The 17,622-nt window shown below is 35.7% G+C and overlaps 2 protein-coding genes and 1 pseudogene across 2 annotated transcripts; 1 reads left to right on the top strand and 2 right to left on the bottom strand.

The window, feature by feature from the left end:
• Positions 1 to 1,987: 1,987 nt before the first annotated feature.
• On the bottom strand, positions 1,988 to 7,340 carry LOC114743206 (40S ribosomal protein S6-like; annotated as a pseudogene).
• Positions 7,341 to 8,204: 864 nt separating this feature from the next.
• On the bottom strand, positions 8,205 to 12,960 carry LOC114743208 (mitochondrial import receptor subunit TOM40-1-like). The gene is made up of 11 exons (XM_028931403.1): positions 12,710 to 12,960; positions 12,297 to 12,378; positions 12,108 to 12,207; positions 11,938 to 12,033; positions 11,535 to 11,585; positions 11,324 to 11,389; positions 10,701 to 10,802; positions 10,273 to 10,341; positions 10,116 to 10,199; positions 8,693 to 8,788; positions 8,205 to 8,524 (listed from the first exon to the last, which is right to left on the bottom strand). The coding sequence occupies exons 1-11, from the start codon at positions 12,840 to 12,842 to the stop codon at positions 8,468 to 8,470; spliced, it is 936 nt and encodes a 311-aa protein (XP_028787236.1). The 5' UTR covers positions 12,843 to 12,960; the 3' UTR covers positions 8,205 to 8,467.
• A 2,279-nt stretch (positions 12,961 to 15,239) lies between these two features.
• On the top strand, positions 15,240 to 17,252 carry LOC114743203 (1-aminocyclopropane-1-carboxylate oxidase homolog 1-like). Its single transcript, XM_028931398.1, has 3 exons — positions 15,240 to 15,860; positions 15,964 to 16,288; positions 17,010 to 17,252. Exons 1-3 carry the CDS (start codon positions 15,346 to 15,348, stop codon positions 17,250 to 17,252), a joined length of 1,083 nt encoding a protein of 360 aa, XP_028787231.1. The 5' UTR covers positions 15,240 to 15,345.
• The last annotated feature ends 370 nt before the right edge of the window (positions 17,253 to 17,622 follow it).

Genomic DNA, 17,622 nt, shown 5'->3' with positions numbered 1-17,622 from the left:
TTTATTACACACAGGTCCGTGGGGACTTAGGGATCATTTTGGAATTTCCAGGGACTTTTTATGAATTAATTGTCTTATGTGGGACCTGTGTAATTTTTCCTATATTTTACTCTAATTTTTTATTTTATTGTTTTTGTCATTTTGAGACTTCATAAAATATTAATTTTCATCCCATAAGACGATGTTACACGAATTTTTATACATAATTAAAAAAGAAACTATTTTCTTTTCATTGTTTTGGCCAAAAATTTTCTTTTCATTTCAATATATATAAAAGCAACAACAAAGTTGTCTTTGCAGTTCCATACCCAAATAAATAAAATTCAGTCACAGACAAAGTGCTACTCAAATAAAATTTTCGGAGATAAAATGCATTTCCAGATGCATCAGTTATGCACACACGCAGCTTCTATTTTCCTTTTAACTAGGAGTGTTTAAGGTCGGCCCGTCCCGGTCGGCCCGTTCCGGTCCCGGTCTTATTGGGACGGGACGGGACAAAAAAGGGATCAGGACGGGACATGGGACGGGGTCATCCCGTCCCAGTCCCGTCCCTGTTCCTTTTTATTTTTTTAATTTTTTATCCTATTTATATAATATCATTTTTTTCATATTTTTTAAATATTTGAGACTATTGTATGGAACTATAGATATATTTATTTAGAGTTTTTATATTTGTTAATGATTTGAGATTATTGATGATTAGAATTTTTAGCAAGTTTTTATTGTGTTAAAAGCTTTTGTTTAGAGTTTTTAATGATTATTATATGTAATATTTTGAGCTTTTGTTTAAGAGTGCCTAAACAAATAAAAAAGAAAATAAAAAGATGTTTTTATAAGGTTTAAGCTCAAAAAAATATAATTTAAAAAAAATCAGATTTTATTAAAAAAATTTAAAAAAAAAAAAGGTTTGGGACGTCCTGGATTCGTCCCGTCCCGACCGGGACCGGGACAACCCCGGGACGGGCCGAGACATAAGATAGATTTTCTGTCCTGTTATTGTTCACCGGGACGGGCTTGTCCTGGTCCCAATCCGTTCCGTGAACAGCTTTAATTTTAACACTGGCATAGTTAAGAATCTAAACCACTAACTGAACGACAATAAAATTTCAAGAGATTGAATATATGACAATAGATTCCTGACATCTTTTTTTTCTAAAACATAAATTATAAATATCAATTCACTTAATTGTAAATTAATAAATCTCTACTGCAGCCATTGTTAACCAAATCCTGAGCATCTTCCCCCCGGCTCAATCTATTCCGCTGGGTGAAATCTCGTGATGTCTAAATAGGTAGGTAGAGCAAATTATTGGAATGAAGACAGTACGCATTGGGATCTACCATGGAAGCGGAAAAGGCCACAAAGAATTAGAACCTTCCTTCGGCTTGTGTTAAGTAACAAATTGCTCACTAATTGCGAAAGGGTGAGAAGGCACATGGCCAGCAACAAAATGTGAGACTTGCGGAAAGGGCTCGGAAGACCTAAACCATGTCCTCAGATCTTGCAGCCTAGCAAAGGAATATTGGCAAATCATTATCTCAGAACAGGAGAGATGCCATTTCCTATGTCCTAACGCAACCCTTAAAGTTATGGCTCAGGAGGAATCTACGGAAAATGCGCAGATTTACTTTGCATCTGTAGTTTCTTATTTTATATCTGAATCGATATTTGCGATTTATTTTTTAAATTTTTTTTGGAGACCTAACAATTCCACGTTTTGAGACTTGAATTCACAGGGTTGACGCACAATGTGCTTCCACATTAGTACTGTGCTCCAGAAGAATAAGCTCTGTTGTATGTCAAGCTTCCAACAACTACAGAAGCCAGCGGCAACAAAATTTAACTAAAACTTCAAAAGAAAGTTGATCTATAGTGAACTTCCCATCAGCACCAAACTGTGGAAAAATAAAATCCATCTAAATCTACCATGACATCTCATTAACTGATTTACCATCAAAACCAATACGGAGGACTGAACATGAGAGATTAAGCAGTAACTGATGGCTTAGATGCCGCAGAGAGCTTAGACCTCCTCTTGGCCAAACTCTCACTGCGACGCTCACGCTGTTCCTTCAGTCGGCTGGCAAGCAGCTTTTGGTATTCAGCGGCCTTTGCCTTGGCCTTGGCTATTCTCTTCTTCTTGTCTGCAATCCTTGCCCTCTTCCTTTGCAAAGTCAAGGGAGTAACCAACCTCTGAATTTTGGGAGCTTTGCTCACCTTCTTGCCTGTAAAATATTAAGCAACATCATCACAAAATATCCATACTAAAGATTTAATTTGTTCATGATCAGACATCAAATAAAGCACAGTAGACTCACCAGATTTGGTTGTAAAGGTTCTGCGGTACGTGTTAACATATTTGCGGACATCATCCTCCTTGGAGAGATTAAACAATTTCCTAATCTTTGAAGCCCTTTTCGGTCCTCTCATTCTGGGCTTCTCAATGTCAGTCAATCCTGGAAGATCACTCTCACCTTTCTTCACAATAATCAGGTTAAGAACAGAGAGGTCTGGACTGACAATGCAACCCCGAACAGACTTCCTTCTCCTCTCTCCGTTCCTTCTGCCATAGCCCCTGAAGCAAGGAGTTCCTGTTCAGTCAAACAGAAGGAGGAAAAAAATCATCATTTGCACAGCAAAAGGAAACCAAAAAAGAAGAAGAAGAAGAAGAAGAAGAAGAAGAAGAAAGAAAACATGTATAGAACATTAACCTCTATGCAGCAAGAGACGAACACGGCCAGGAGTCAGCACTCCCTGCTTCATTGGAAAACCCTGTTTGTCACATGTAATATCCTAAAAAAAAAAAAAAAGTAATTGAAAAATAAAATAATATAAGATAATATAATATAATATTATTATTAAAAAAAAAAGTCAACTTTCCACCGAAATTGGTGGAAAGTTGGGGAAGGGGGCGGTGGAAAGTTGGGGGTTGGGTTGAAAAACCCCTCCCCCCAATAAATGAGCAGGGGGTGTTAAATACACCCCCAACAATTCATTCTTTCCCCCACGGCAGGCGCAAGAGAGAGAGAGAGAAGAAGAAAAGAGAGAAAGAGAGGGCCGAAGTGTGTGAGCGAGAGAATCATACCGGTGAAGCAGAGGGCAAGCTTTGAAGATATTTTAGGTACATGAAATTATCTCTTTTCATCAAACTTTCTTCATAAATATTTCATATATATTTTATGCTTCCTAATAGTAGTATTATCATAGTGATTAGAGAAAATTTTGAGACTTATATATGATATAACTATTGAGTTTTGACAAAAGATGACTATAGAAATTTAGAAGTAAATGAGTTGTTAATTTTAATCGGTTTAGAATTCTCTATTTGCTAGTTTTAGTATTTAAAATTAATTTATTTAGTGGAAAATCTGTTATGTATGAGATATACCATATTTTTACCGATTAAATTTAAGTTAAATAATTTATTTGGGTTGTTTGATATATTATTGAGGTTTTAATCGGTTTAGTTTTATTTATTGGGTGACTGGAGGTTAAATAATTATTGTAGCTAAAAAGTTTATTATTTATGAATATATATATATATGTATATGGTAGTTATACCATTAAAGTTTTGATTATATTATTTAGTTATAAATATTTGAAGTATTATTGAATTTTTGATAGTGTGATTTTGAGGTTTAAACTTAAATGAAGATTTTTAGAATTTAGAACATAGTAATTTTATATTTGGAAATTATGAAAAATCCTTTTTATTAAGGTAAATAATTTGGAGGTGGTAAATAAATAATTTGGGGTTGTTAGAAATTTAAATAATATAGAGAAGTTTAATTAATTAATTTATTAATTTATATTAATATGTGGTTATATTAATTGTGTAGATTAATTATTGGTTGAGCAAAGGATTGACCTTCTGGTAATCCTAAGTATTGCTTTGGCGAGAGGTAACTACTTTCCACTTGTTATATGTGCTAATATGTTGTTTGTGAGTATTTTGCTATTTTGGTATAATGATTTGTTATTTGAAACTCGAGTAGATAAATTATATCTTTTGAGCTATGAAAATTGTCTTGTGGGATTTTTGGAATGGTGATTGAGAAGTTTGGAAAAGATATATGATTTATATCTTATGGATTATACTGAGAAAAGATTGATACATTTTTATTATATTGTGAATGATTGGTTGTTATTTGGATTTTGGATTGAGTCCTATCCTACCACGTGGTAAGGCCGCCATTGGTGCACATTGGTTGGCTTCTTCTTTCGTCCCCCATAGTGAGGGATAGGCCTTTGTGGCTTCTTATTCGTCCCCCAAAGTGAGGGATAGGCCCATATGGTTGATTGATCCCCCAGAGTGAGGGATAGACTTATGTGGCTTGTGTGTTGGCCCCCATAGTGAGGGTTTGGATGATTGAAATTATATTTCTATGGATATATCTATAGTTCTCGAGAATTTATAACTGTCCCACTTGACACCTCACGAGCACGTGTTAGTATGTATGATGAGTTGGAAAGTTGGTTACTGAGGCATTTGTCTCACCCCGTGGTTTAACATTTTCAGGCGATAGTTCCGGTGGTGGCCCATCAGGGAAGGCTCCGGAGGCATAGTGTGCTGTTATAGCTCGTATAGCCTCCTTGCTTTTGTTCTATGTGTTGACTTGTTATATATTGCCACATAGGGCTCATCTACTATCATGTTGTAAAATAATACTCTTAATTACTACTATCTGGTATGATAGGGCAGTGAGGAGGCCCGAGACGTTTTAGACTCTACGTGTAACGCTCCTTTGAAAGTGTTGACTTTTGATTAATGAGCTCTATAGTTTATATTAAACTGATTTATCAGTTCGTATGTTTGAAAATATCAGTTTGGTTTGGGCTAATGGTTGGATGATATTTCTGGACTTTGGAAGTCCAAGGCCCAAGGTAACGATCAATGTTACTCTTATTATAAGTTTATTCCTTTTAACCATGATAGCGATTTTAAAATTTTAAGGTTTCTTCTTTTCTATCATGGTTAATCGTTCAAATAAATTGTTGTATTTAATCTAAAATGGTTTTAAAAGAGCGGGTGTCACATCACATCCTCCAGTTATTTTGAAAACATAGCCCTTAAACTCCTGTAAACAATCAATAATAAAACAAATAATCAATGATTGTGTTCAATATCATTAAAGACAAACTATAAACAGAAGGTAGAAGCTTTTACCTCACCCAGTGCATCTCCACTGACTTGATATCCTCTTGTCCCAAAATGCTCGGCTGCAATGGATTAATGTTAAAACTCAAGTTACAGCCACACATTGTGCTCAGTCGAAACACAATTGCATAGTTCACTGAGATGCACAGAAAATGTGCGGACCTCATCCATGAAGAAGAATATCTTAAGAATTAATGTCAGACTTAATAAAGGTTACATCAATAAACTTGAGCGAGATTCTTTTTTCTTTGAGGGTTTGTTTGGTTGGAGGGGAAGGGAGGGAAAATGAGCCCCTCTCCTCGTTTGGTTAAAAATTTTAGAGGGGAGGGAAGCTAAAATGTCCCCTCCCCCCCTCCCCTCCCTCCCTCCCTCCATCTTGACTCCCCTCCAAATTGGGGGTTTTTGGAGGGGAGTCAAAATTTTGGACCATTATGCCCTTATAGTTTTTTTAGTATTTCACTTCTACCAATAAAATATATTATTATAATATTTATTTCAAATAAAAAATATATTATCCTAAGTAAAACAATAAAAAATATATACATTATTATAATTAAAAATATATTATAAAAATTATTTAAAAATAAAAAATTATTTAAATAAAAAATTATAATATTATAAAATTAATTGTTTTTTATAAATATATTATTTATTAAATATACTTTAAAGCTGGAAAAAAAGATAGCCTAAAGAAAATAAAATTTCATTTTTCTTAGAGCATATAAAATTTGTTAATTTGATTATTTTAAATATATTATTATATTAATTAGAATAAAAAATTACTGTACCAATTTTTTAATACACATATTAACATGATAAGACAGAATTTTTATTAAATTATATGATTTAAATTAAGATGTAAATTAATTTATATAATATTACCTCCGGTCCTTAATATAAGACCCCGTTTGACTTTTTGTTTGGTTTTAATTATAAGATCCCAATCCATTTTTTCTCTTATATTTATGCATTTTTTTCCAAGATAGTCCTTCTAATAATGATAATTCTAGCCAATACACTTAATTAGCAAGGATATTTTAGGAATGACAACACTTATTTATTACAAATAACTAATTTAACTTACTTCCTTAATCTCCTCAAATAAGTCAACTGGGTCTTATAATTAGAACCGGAAGTAGTATGTCAATAAAAAACATAAACTAATATGTAAGGGTAAAATGGTAAATTGATTATTCCTATCCCTCTCCTCCCCTCCCCTCCCTGAACCAAACAAGGGATCATTAAATACCCTCCCTTTCCTTCCTTTTTAATCAAACCAAACAAGGTGAGGATGAAACCTCCTCTCCCCTTCCCTACCCCTCCTTCCCCTCAAACCAAACAGGCCCTAAGAAGAGTTGTCAATGTTTTATTTAACACCCGCAGAAGTTCGTCTGAGCTTTGTCGTATTTAAGGTTCCTTTTTTTTTTCCCCTTACGGCCTGATGTCGTATTTAAGTGAAAACAAACCAATTTGAGAAGTCAATGGGGCGCAGTTACCAGTTAAAGTTATTAAGAATATATTTGCCAACCCAATTTCGCTTAGAACGAGAAGCAGAATTAAATCAAAAGGCAAGCGAACGCTTTAAAATCGTTTCACTCACAGTTTAGCATCATCATCAATTTCAAGCTTCTTCTGGCACCCGGTGGTGGGATTCGCAATGTTGAACTGGAGAAGCGAAAACATTCTAGCATTACAAATAAAAATCATACTGAATTAACAAAGATGGGAACCTCAGACATTTGCATACCTTCATCTTTTAGACTGGACGACAAATAGTGCTCCTTTAGAGTTCTACTCCCTTAACAGACGATAAGAAGAAAAAACACATCAATGTGCAACAATAAAACAAAAACTAACAGCAGACTCTCGTTGAAGAGATTGAAAGCAAACGCTACTCGAACGATTCAGGAAGATTTGAAATTTGAAAAGCGAAGACGAGAAACAATGAATTCCATGAGCATCGAAAAGGGATGGGAAACTAACGTAGCCAAAAATTGTGGCTAATCGGTTAATCCTTCTCGACGGGCTATTGATTCCGAACAGGCCGAAGCTGGGGCATATGAGGGACCGAACAAAAGGGATCTGACGGCCTAGGCGGATGGAAGGATCGAAAGATGTATCCTGACCGTTCATTGAGAGGCTCCAATTTGGAGTCGAGACCCACGGATCCTTGTTGGGTCAGCATAAGCCCAAAATAGGTGTTTGGGGAACAAAACAACAAGGCGATGTGCTCCCAAAATAATAAAAGGGAAGATTGGATTAGATTTACAGAAAACCCTAAGAAGGAAAAAAGAAGACTGGTAGCATGGAAGAAGGGAATAACGGCAAAGGAAATTAGGGGATAATTAACTAACTTTTTGGGGAGTTAATTATTTATTGGAGGTTGTAAATTAATCACTTATCAATTACCGTGCAGTCTACCGTCTACAACCACAAAATGTAAGTTCTATTATATTTTCATTTGACTATTAGAAAAAAGCACAAGACTTGAATTTTTTTTGTTTTTTTTCCCAACTTTCACCTTTAATGCGTGACGTGGTGTTTTTTTTTTTTTTTTTTGAGATGATAATTCAAAATTACTTCTCTGGAGAAACCAGAAGGAACGCGTAAAACGCTTGCACCTGTGGTCCCTTTAACATCATTGTTATATCGACAATAATCATCAACCACTTCTTTCAATTTGGCAACATAACAGCGCTTGTTAAAAAAGTTTCCCCACAAAAATCAAGAACAAAAATAAAGAACGCTGCCATATTTACAAGTAATAGCAGTTAAGCCAGGAGAAAATCCCCAATAAGAGAATAAAATTTACCAAATGTAAAAGCGGAACAAATATCAGTACCATTTTAACCAATCAGTACATGCGATGTGATTGGACCCATGACATCCTGGGAGCAGGGGTCTCACTGCCACCTTGGAAAGCTGAGGAATGTAAAGGTGGGATATAACCACACCACTAGAGGCAAAGGCAATAACCAAAATGAATCTCATCACATAAAACGGGAGCCATGAATCTCATCACGAAATGCATTATTAATATTTGAATTTCTGATCGCTCTACAGGCCCTAAGAGGGGAACTAGACGGGATCCAAATAGAAACTCGTCTTCGGCCCCTGTTCCAAACAGATATATGACTACTCAATTTTCTGCAGCAAGTTGGGGATCACATATATGATGTTTTCCGCATTCAGTTTCCTTTCTCTAATTTCAAAAAAGCGAGAGAAAAAAATCAGATCAAAAGAAGCAAGAAAGCCCGCTACGCTGGCACCAGCAATGAGGGATAAAAAAATCTTCCAGTCCTCCTAATCTATTCTCCAACAGTCAAACCAAACCCAAATTTGTAGTCTTTTTTCCGGTGATCAAGCTGCATATAAATGAAAATATGTCAAGGAAAAAGGCAGAAACTAAGCAAGAAATGGTCCAAAGGAATATAAGATCAACAACTTAAAACTTATTTGGATAGCCCCCACCAAACCTAGGATTTTACCCATTTCACATAGACTCAAAGCAGAAAGGAGCAATGGTGTCTTACCTCGGCTGAAAGAATGAAGTTGAGACCCATATTCAACCGTTCCTCGAGATATGCAGAGGCAGTGCCATTGGAATCAATCTTTCCCCTCAGGCGGCACTATACCAACCACAAGAAAAATTGAATACTAGTCAACTTCATACTACTCCATTCGGTCCTTATTATAAGCTTCAAATAACTAATTCGTGGATAACGAACAATTAGTTAAAATTAGTCAAAAATAATAAATAGGTTAGAAATATGTTTTTGTTCCCAAATATATCCCTATAATAAATGAGAAAAAAGGATGAAAAAGAATATGTGGAAAAATGTGATAAGAGCAATGCTGGTAAAGGAGAAAAAGTAAATTAAGGGAAAAATTGAAAATAACACATTAAATATTAACACAAATCTAAATTAAAGCTTATAAAATAGACCACACTCATTCTCAAATTTAAAGCTTATAAATAGGACCAGAGGGAGTGCTTTAAGAATGGAAAATTTATAATCATAGCCAATCCCAAAGAAACATCCAACAGACTTTTTCAGTCAACTAATGAACTCAGAAGCCAAAAATCAATCAATTGCAATCGTTACCAGAACTATTGAAATCTCAAATGAACATTCCAAAACCATAAATTATGAGGAAACAGCCTTTGACCACACTGTGATCCACATAATTGTAACATTTTATTATTTCACATCACAATATCGTATAGAAACAGGTTGAGGTTCAGGTGTATCATCTCATGCACTTCCACAGCCACATACCATAAATTATGTGTTTCTTTCTTCTACGTTTTCTCTACAGGGAGCAACGGGTAAAAAAGAGGGGGACCACAGGGAGTAATTTTACCCAATAATGGACCTTACTAAAACCCAGCAGTTGATCCTTGTTCATTAACCATAGATAACATCAATAAATGAACTAAGACGCATAATCTAGAAAAACTGAGGTAAGATAGGAGATTGACACCAACAGATTAACCAATGGCTAACCAGATAGCATACTTCCTTTAAAGCAGTTATTATCCCCTTAATAACACCCTTGGCAGTACAATCCCCTCTGATTTTGAGAGACCAAGTAATCATTTTAATTGGAATGTCTTTTTTGCACACAAACACTTAGGCCGTTATGTTCCTACAGCAAATGCATCCTTGAAATTCAGTTCAAAATCTCTTCCTCCCCACTTTATCATGGAAATAATCAATCAAACTAACACCAAGCTTTCAGAGTTCTGTAAAGGAGTTATATCGAGAAAACATCTAGATGAGGAGTCTGCCTCAATAAATTAAAAATTTTACTCTGTTCCTGCCAATATCATAGGAAAAGCAAAGCTGTACAATTTAACTAACATACTAATAATTATCACAACTGTTTGAAATTGCAGCATCCATGTTATATTAATTGGTTACATGAGTGAAAATGCCAGAAAAGCAAAGGTACCTGTCTAAGAATGTAATCATAACCAAAGCTAGCTGTGACATCTCTTGACATGTAATTATACATGAACTCTGATGCTAGAGACACCTGAAAAATATATTTTGTATAAGAAACACTGAGTTGAAGACAATAATGCTCTCCTGCATTTTGATTTGCTCACCTTCTCAGAAACCTTCTGAACATAGCTTAGAAGAACCATTCCAGTGCTAGCTACTTGCCCTGTAGCAACCTGCATGTACATAAGCAAGTTAAATCATTCATACTGTTTTCTAGGAAAACAAGTCAATTCGTTCAATGGACAGTTCCAATGTCTTAAGCGAAAACAAGTCATTGGATTTATTAATGTGTCAGCTGAACGCCAAAAACACTTGCAAAATATTAATAGAGACATATCCTAGAAGATAGATAAATGGCGCCCGTGGGACAAGTTCAATCAATTCAAAGCCAAACTAGTTACAACCAAAAGAGCAAGAAAATAAGTCATACATAAGTGAGAGAATAAAGAAATGTAAATATAAGAAGATATGCAAATGAAGTAAGAGGAAACTGCAAATAATATAAGGTAGGGCTGCCCCTCAGCAATCATACCATTTTATCAGTGTTGTACCGAGCAGCATAACCAATGCCAGACTTCCGATGTTGACCAGACCAAAATACTTCTCCACCCAATGATAAATAAGGTGTCACACTCTGGAAGACAGTCAACGCTTTCAGTAAACATCCCGATGACATAAAACAACTGATTCTCCCGAATCATGCAGCAGGTTGGGCTAAACAGTTTGTGATAAACGAGGTTATTGACAGTAATTCCATATTCTAACTACGTAAATAGTATTTTTCTATCAAAACGAACCAAAATGTTGCATTTATTATTTCCAGAAATTGGGCACCCCATTAGACTTATAGGAGCATCATCCTTATCTCAGAAGCTCACATGTTTACATAGCATCACTTCCTACATTGAACCCTTGCACAATTCAATTAGTATCCTTCTAAATACAAAATGGAACATTTTAAAATAATCAGTCATTGTTATCATTGTTTTAACAGACTCAAGGAAAAGAACCCAAGTTTATAAAATTCTTCATATTCTTTATTTGCAATTTTGCATGCATCCTATGTTATTTATTGTTTTAAGCAAAGCCTTCTCTACTCAAACATGGAAAAAACAAAAGGACTAAATTTATACACAACACAAGCAGATCTTCTACCTGAATATAACTTGCTCCAAATAAGGCTCCATTCCCAAATTGAAGCTGTGTCCTATAGTCTGTTCCCTGTAAAAATATAAAGGTTTGTTCATTTCCCCATGGAAAAAACTCAGACATGCTTGGACGTTAAAAAAGAATAACTAAAAGAGGAAATGTTTCATTAGACATAAGCGGGACCATAATAAACAAGTAATAAGCAATAGTGGCTCACCTTATAATCAAAGTTGGCCATCCCATGAGACATATGTGGTTCATTTGTAAGCTGTCCAAACACATGAGGAATAACAGGTAATGCCGAAGTAGAAAGAAAAACATAAAGCAAAAAAGCTTGAGAAGGGGGAAGCAACTGAGGTTGTTGGTAGCCAAAATCTTTGTGTGCAAATATCCCAGTTAATTACGGCCCCAAACTTTATTTATGGTGTCAATAATTTTCAATTAAAACCTTAAACTCAAAATCAGCCCATCAAAATAGTAACAACCTCTAATAATTGTAGAGGAGTTGAAAAGATATAATACAATTATGCAACCAGTGCGGGTGCCAGTACAAAACTGAGGACGTCAAACTTTCAAACATTTTTAAGCCCATAGAACATCGTGTGACTGAACAAGCATACCTGAGCATTGGCCTTTAAGGTGAGTTTTTCTGTTAAATCACACTTGACTCTTGCATTTAGCCTCCCATCAGTCATTATTCTCCCAAAAAGCATCAACTGTAGAAAATCATCCGCTGGGGGTCATTTAAAGAATACCACCACTAAAGTAAAGGGTGTAGAATGCAGCTTACCTGAGGATCAATAAAGTTCGCACCAAACTCATAGTGAGAAGTAGGGATTTTAAGGGTCTCTGATGATGGAGAAGGAACCTCGGTAGGCCCCATGAACAGACTGAAATAGCAGAAAAAAGACTATACTCAAACTCAACAAAACTTGACAGCCGCAATAATTAATATCATGAAACTTCATACTAGCATTACCTATGACTAAGAGAAAACTTCTGATTAAGTCCCTTGGTGAAATCAAAGCGCATCCCCTCAAAGAGCTCTGGTTTTAAAGACACTGCTCACGAGCATACATATATTCAAGTGTTACATCCAAAAATATAGCAAATAAATAAATAAATCGAGCTTCAGCACACCCCTCATTTTATTTCAACATACAGTTCTTGCTACTTGCACAGAAATGCAATTGGAATGATCAATACAAATAAGTCTGAGCTTCAGTATTTCCGTCATCATGGACGTTACCAAAAGCAGTAATACGGATAACTCGGAAAAAAATTGATATGGCCAATCAGCATGGTTCTCCCATTCTCAGTGATCCGAAAAAGAACTGAGCAATGCCAAGCTTACTATCAGAAATAACAAAAAGTAAAAAGAAAGAGACTGACTGAGAGCTTCACGGTGGACCTCTTCATAGGGAATCGGACAGGGAAGATTCAGGTAATCAACTTTCTCCTCCACCTTCTTCTGTGCACTAGCGTCAGCTGCTGAACCAGGAACTGGGGGAGCAATGGTCGCCATTGCAAGCAAGATCGAACAAGTATTAGCAGGAAGTGGAAGAGGAGATAGTTGACTCTCAGATCTCTAAGACCGAGAGAAAGAGGAAGATGTGTAAAACCCCGGCTTGGCTTCTAAAACCCTAGCGTGTTGAGCGCAAAAGTGAAGACCATGCACTTCGCACTTCGGCCAATGCGGACGGTGGGTGTACCCGACCCGCTTTATGCGTTTTGGATAGCTCTTCATACATCCCGTGAAGCTGGAAAGACCTTGGAGGTGGGGTATTACGGGCGACGGCATTGGCCAAGATACAAAACTGCAAGATAAAGAGAGAGAAGTTTTATGGGCTGCAGCCAGACTGAGTAAGGACTGGGCTAAAACCAATAATTTGGACCCGATTAGATGGGCCGAGTTAGTTAGGGCCCGCTTAATTCTAAAGCTGGCTCTGAGGAAAATGAGGATATGAGCTTAATCGGGTCATTTGAGCCAATACCTTTAAAAAAAAAAAAAAAGGGCTAGCCTGTTAAGCAGAGCGTTAACCGAATTTATAATTTTTGTTATATTTTTAAGTACTACTATAATTCATAGGTTTAATCATCTTTGTTAATTTTTAGTTTTTATGTGGTCAAAATTCATATTTTTGTTAACAAAATCAGGCTAAACAACCCTTGTTAACAAAATTTGTATTTATGTATTGGGAAAACTAATTCAAAGGTCCTTATAATTTTCATCAATTTTGAATCAAGTTCCCAAGTTTTTTTTATTGAGTCTTTTAACTTTCTGTTGTTAGATCTGTTAGTCCCTACCGTTAGATTAAAACAAAGACTGTTACAGTCTCTGTTAGTAAGCAGAGCTGGACATTTGAAACACCTTGCCCGTCCTTCTCTTCTGTCATAATCCAAGCTCTGAGATCACGCTTCCCCCCTCGTTCCTCAACATTTTCTCCTTTCCTAACCTCATCGCCGTTCCTTCCCACCTCTTCAGCCATTCGACAACTATACAAAGTAAAATTTTTCACAGGTCAGCAACTGGAATTGTGATGATTGCTGTTAAAATTAAATGCCTCTAAAGCATTGCATTCCTAGATGTACCATCAACCTCTAAGTTTGGTCTCAACCAAAGATTTGACAAAATGCAAAGGTTCAAGTCAAGTCATTCTTCCTCCATTTCCAAGCTTCACTTTAATAGGGAAATCTCTATCCATTGTGCTTGCTCCATTTGTGGCGATCCAAGGAGACACCATAAAAAGCCCCATTTGTTAACATAAAAAATATATATTGCACAAAAAGATGAAGGGGGGAGCTTGGTTTCAAAGCCTGGGATATGATGGAAGAGATAGACGGACATGATTTTTCAAATCGAGAAGATGTTTCAAAGCTGTGCCTATTAATAGAAATTTTAACTGTGTTTGTTTTATTTAACAGCAGGGACTAACAAATCTAATGGGAGAAAATTAAAGGACTCAATTTTTAAAAAAAAACCTGATTTGATTCAAAATCGATGAAAATTATAAGGATCTCCAAATTAGCTTCCTCTTATGTATTTGGACCATTTTCAGAAATTGGGCTTGATTAAGCCCAACTGCTTGAGCACCATACCAAGCCTGGAAGTTAAATTTTGTGAAACGCAGAGAGTTGAGCATGTAAGAGTACTGTATTTAATGCCCGATGTGTGTCTAGCAAAAACAAAACAAAGAAAGCTGAGCCCTTACCCATTTTTATTTTTCCCTTAATTTTCAAGTAAAAAAGTGGAATAAATCGTATAATTTATCGTTCAAATCATAATTTTGTTATCTAAATAATTTGAAACAATGATTTTTTTTACCAGATTTGAAACGATGATTTGAACACCCCGCTGCTTATAATTCAATTAGTGATTCATAAAAAAAATCCTGAGGCCTAATTTTGAGGTTTGATTTTTTTTATATTTTGTTACTAAAGTAATAGAGAATTATTAATAAAATTTAAAAAGTGGGAGAATTACAATGAGGTTATAAAAAAAATTAATCACTTTAAAATCTATTGATAAATAAATAATAAACAATAACAAGTTTCAGAATAGAGAAAAATAATAAGTTCAAGCTGATAACTTGTTATAAAGACTTTTTTATAATTAAATTTTTTGTTGAATCCTCCTATAAAATTTAACAAGATTTTTGAATTTTAATTAAAAAAAACCATCAATTAATAATCCCACATTCAAAAGTTGCATGGAATTGAAAAATGTCCAAAGGCATACTGGCCTAGATACAATAACCTGTCAAGCTCGGCGGCCCCAGGTCCTCATCAACACTGAATGACCTGTCACTTTTCGTCTGCATGTGGAATAAAAAAAGGTCCATAATTATTTTTTCTTTGAAAGTTTCTTTCATGATATTAGCCCAGAAAAGAAAGAAGTACAAAACAAAAAACAGAAGCAAAGCAAAACAAAAACTCGTATCCTCACTGCTTGATTGTGGGCTATGATTTGACTTTTTGGTCTTCTCTCTTCTCGCTTCAATTGAACAGAAAGTGCTTAGTTTCTCAGTATGGCGAACACAGGCTCAAGTGAATCCACTTATGATAGGAATGCAGAATTTCAAGCGTTTGAGGATACAAGAGCTGGAGTAAAAGGTCTAGTAGATTCTGGGCTGACAAAGATCCCACGTATGTTCCATTCTGAGGAGTTGAACCACACAGAGAGCTCAGAAAATTACTCAAACCTTACAATCCCCATCGTTGACCTCGCGGGCATACACAACGATTCATCTCTACACACTGAAGCTGTTGCGAAAATTGGAAGTGCGTGCCAGAATTGGGGATTTTTCCAGGTGATTAATCATGGGATTCCAAATGATGTTTTTGATGAGGTGATTGATGGAATTCGAAGGTTTCATGAACAAGACTCTAAGATAAGAAAGCAGTTTTACGCAAGAGACTTGAACAAGAAAGTTAGGTACTATTCCAATGTTCACATGCACAAAGACAGACCTGCTAACTGGAGGGATACACTCTTTGTAGCTCCTGATGCAGCGAAAGCAGATGATATACCAGCAGTGTGTAGGTAAAGTGATTATTGCAAGTTTTGGAATCAACTCTGCAATTTCATTGCATTTGTTCAATCTGATCCTTGTCCAATGCATGATGAAATTGTTAGCTTCTTGCAGGGAGATTGTAATTGAATATTCAAAGAAAATAAGGGAATTGGGTAATACAATCTTTGAGTTAATGTCGGAGGCTCTGGGCCTCAATCCTTCTTACCTTAAGGAACTGGCTTGTGGGGAAGGGCTTTTTCTTCTCTGTCACTACTACTTCCCACAGTGCCCAGAACCTGAGTCAACTATGGGAGTTACCAAGCACACTGATTCTGATTTCATGACAATCCTTTTGCAAGATCAGATTGGTGGTCTTCAAGTTCTTCATGAGAATCAGTGGGTTGATGTTCCTCCTGTGCATGGAGCTCTTGTTGTTAACATTGGAGATCTTCTACAGGTAATTGTTAATGTTGATATCCTATTTCCTTAGTATCTTATCCTTCATAGTCATAACTGCCTACAAAACTATCACTTGCGTTCATGTATTCGTTGAACTGTAGCAAAACAATCTGCGTTGGAATCAATGGAATCCCAAGAAAACATATATCAGCTAATAACAATATCAGAATACGCAAGTATGGATGATGGTAAACTCAAACAAGTTAGCAAATCAAGTGGCCCTCAGTCGCTCAAATCTATAAAATAGGAAGTATAAAAGTCAAGTGCTAAGATCAAGAGTGTAAATATTTTGGTTTTTGGCACTTCTGGTCGTATGAATGAACAAAGAGCCTTGTCTATCTATGGCTTGCATATAGTCATTACTGTAACTAAACACAAGAAAATAGAAGTGCTATATTTTAAAAGTTATCACTGCTGCCTTCTTTTGGTGATGATGATTTCTACATCAAGATTCATGCACCATAATTGGAATATTTGCATTAACTCTAGCATAAACATGCTAGAAATGATGTTCTTCCTTCCTTTGATGTAAATACATGATTTTAGAGAACGACAGTTTTTGGTTAGAGTGTAATGAATGATATTAGAAATCAACCTTTTTTCTGGGATGAAACAGCTTAATTTCCCCAACAGTAGGATCACTGGCACGCTTCTTCACCCCAACAGTTTGCGAGAATTTTACATATTAATATGCATCCGTTTCCTTGTTCATTGTGCAGCTGATAACAAATGACAGGTTCATCAGCGTGTTTCATAGGGTCTTAGCAAGGCCTATAGGCCCAAGAATTTCCATAGCAAGCTTCTTTATAAATCTTGATGACATTGCTGAAAATACAGCAAAGGTTTATGGTCCAATTAAGGAATTATTATCGGAAGAAAACCCACCAATCTACAAGGGCACCACTATTAAAGATTTTTGGGCAAATAATATCTCAAGGGGCCTTGATGGAAACTCTCTTTAAAAGCCTTCAAATTATGAAGCAAGTATGGAAAAAAAAAAGAGGGATCTATCGGTGCACTTTTGATTCTCATGGATTCCTACTTTAGATCATATTGTATATTTGTATATCATATTTCTGAAATGTATTCCTTCCTACGTGTACAAAGCAGAAGTTATCAATTATGAGTTGGCAGTTGTGTCCAAAGCTTCAACTAATTGGCGTCGGTAAGGATTAAAATTTTGATCACTTCAGAGACTTGAGTATCATATTAAAGGTCACTTCCTTGATAGAAGTCTCGGCTCATGATTGGTTTAATTCATATCTGATATCTCTAATATTTTGTCCAAGGTATAATCAACATCTCCAGCATATATAAATCCAGCACAATAAA

This window comes from Neltuma alba, unplaced genomic scaffold (genome assembly GCF_004799145.2).
Source record: "Neltuma alba isolate B1F8T4 unplaced genomic scaffold, ASM479914v2 tig00003980_pilon, whole genome shotgun sequence".
In the NCBI taxonomy this organism is placed as follows: domain Eukaryota; kingdom Viridiplantae; phylum Streptophyta; class Magnoliopsida; order Fabales; family Fabaceae; genus Neltuma; species Neltuma alba.
The sequence above is the reverse complement of the archived record's forward strand: the minus strand, read 5'-3'. Positions and strand labels throughout refer to the sequence as shown.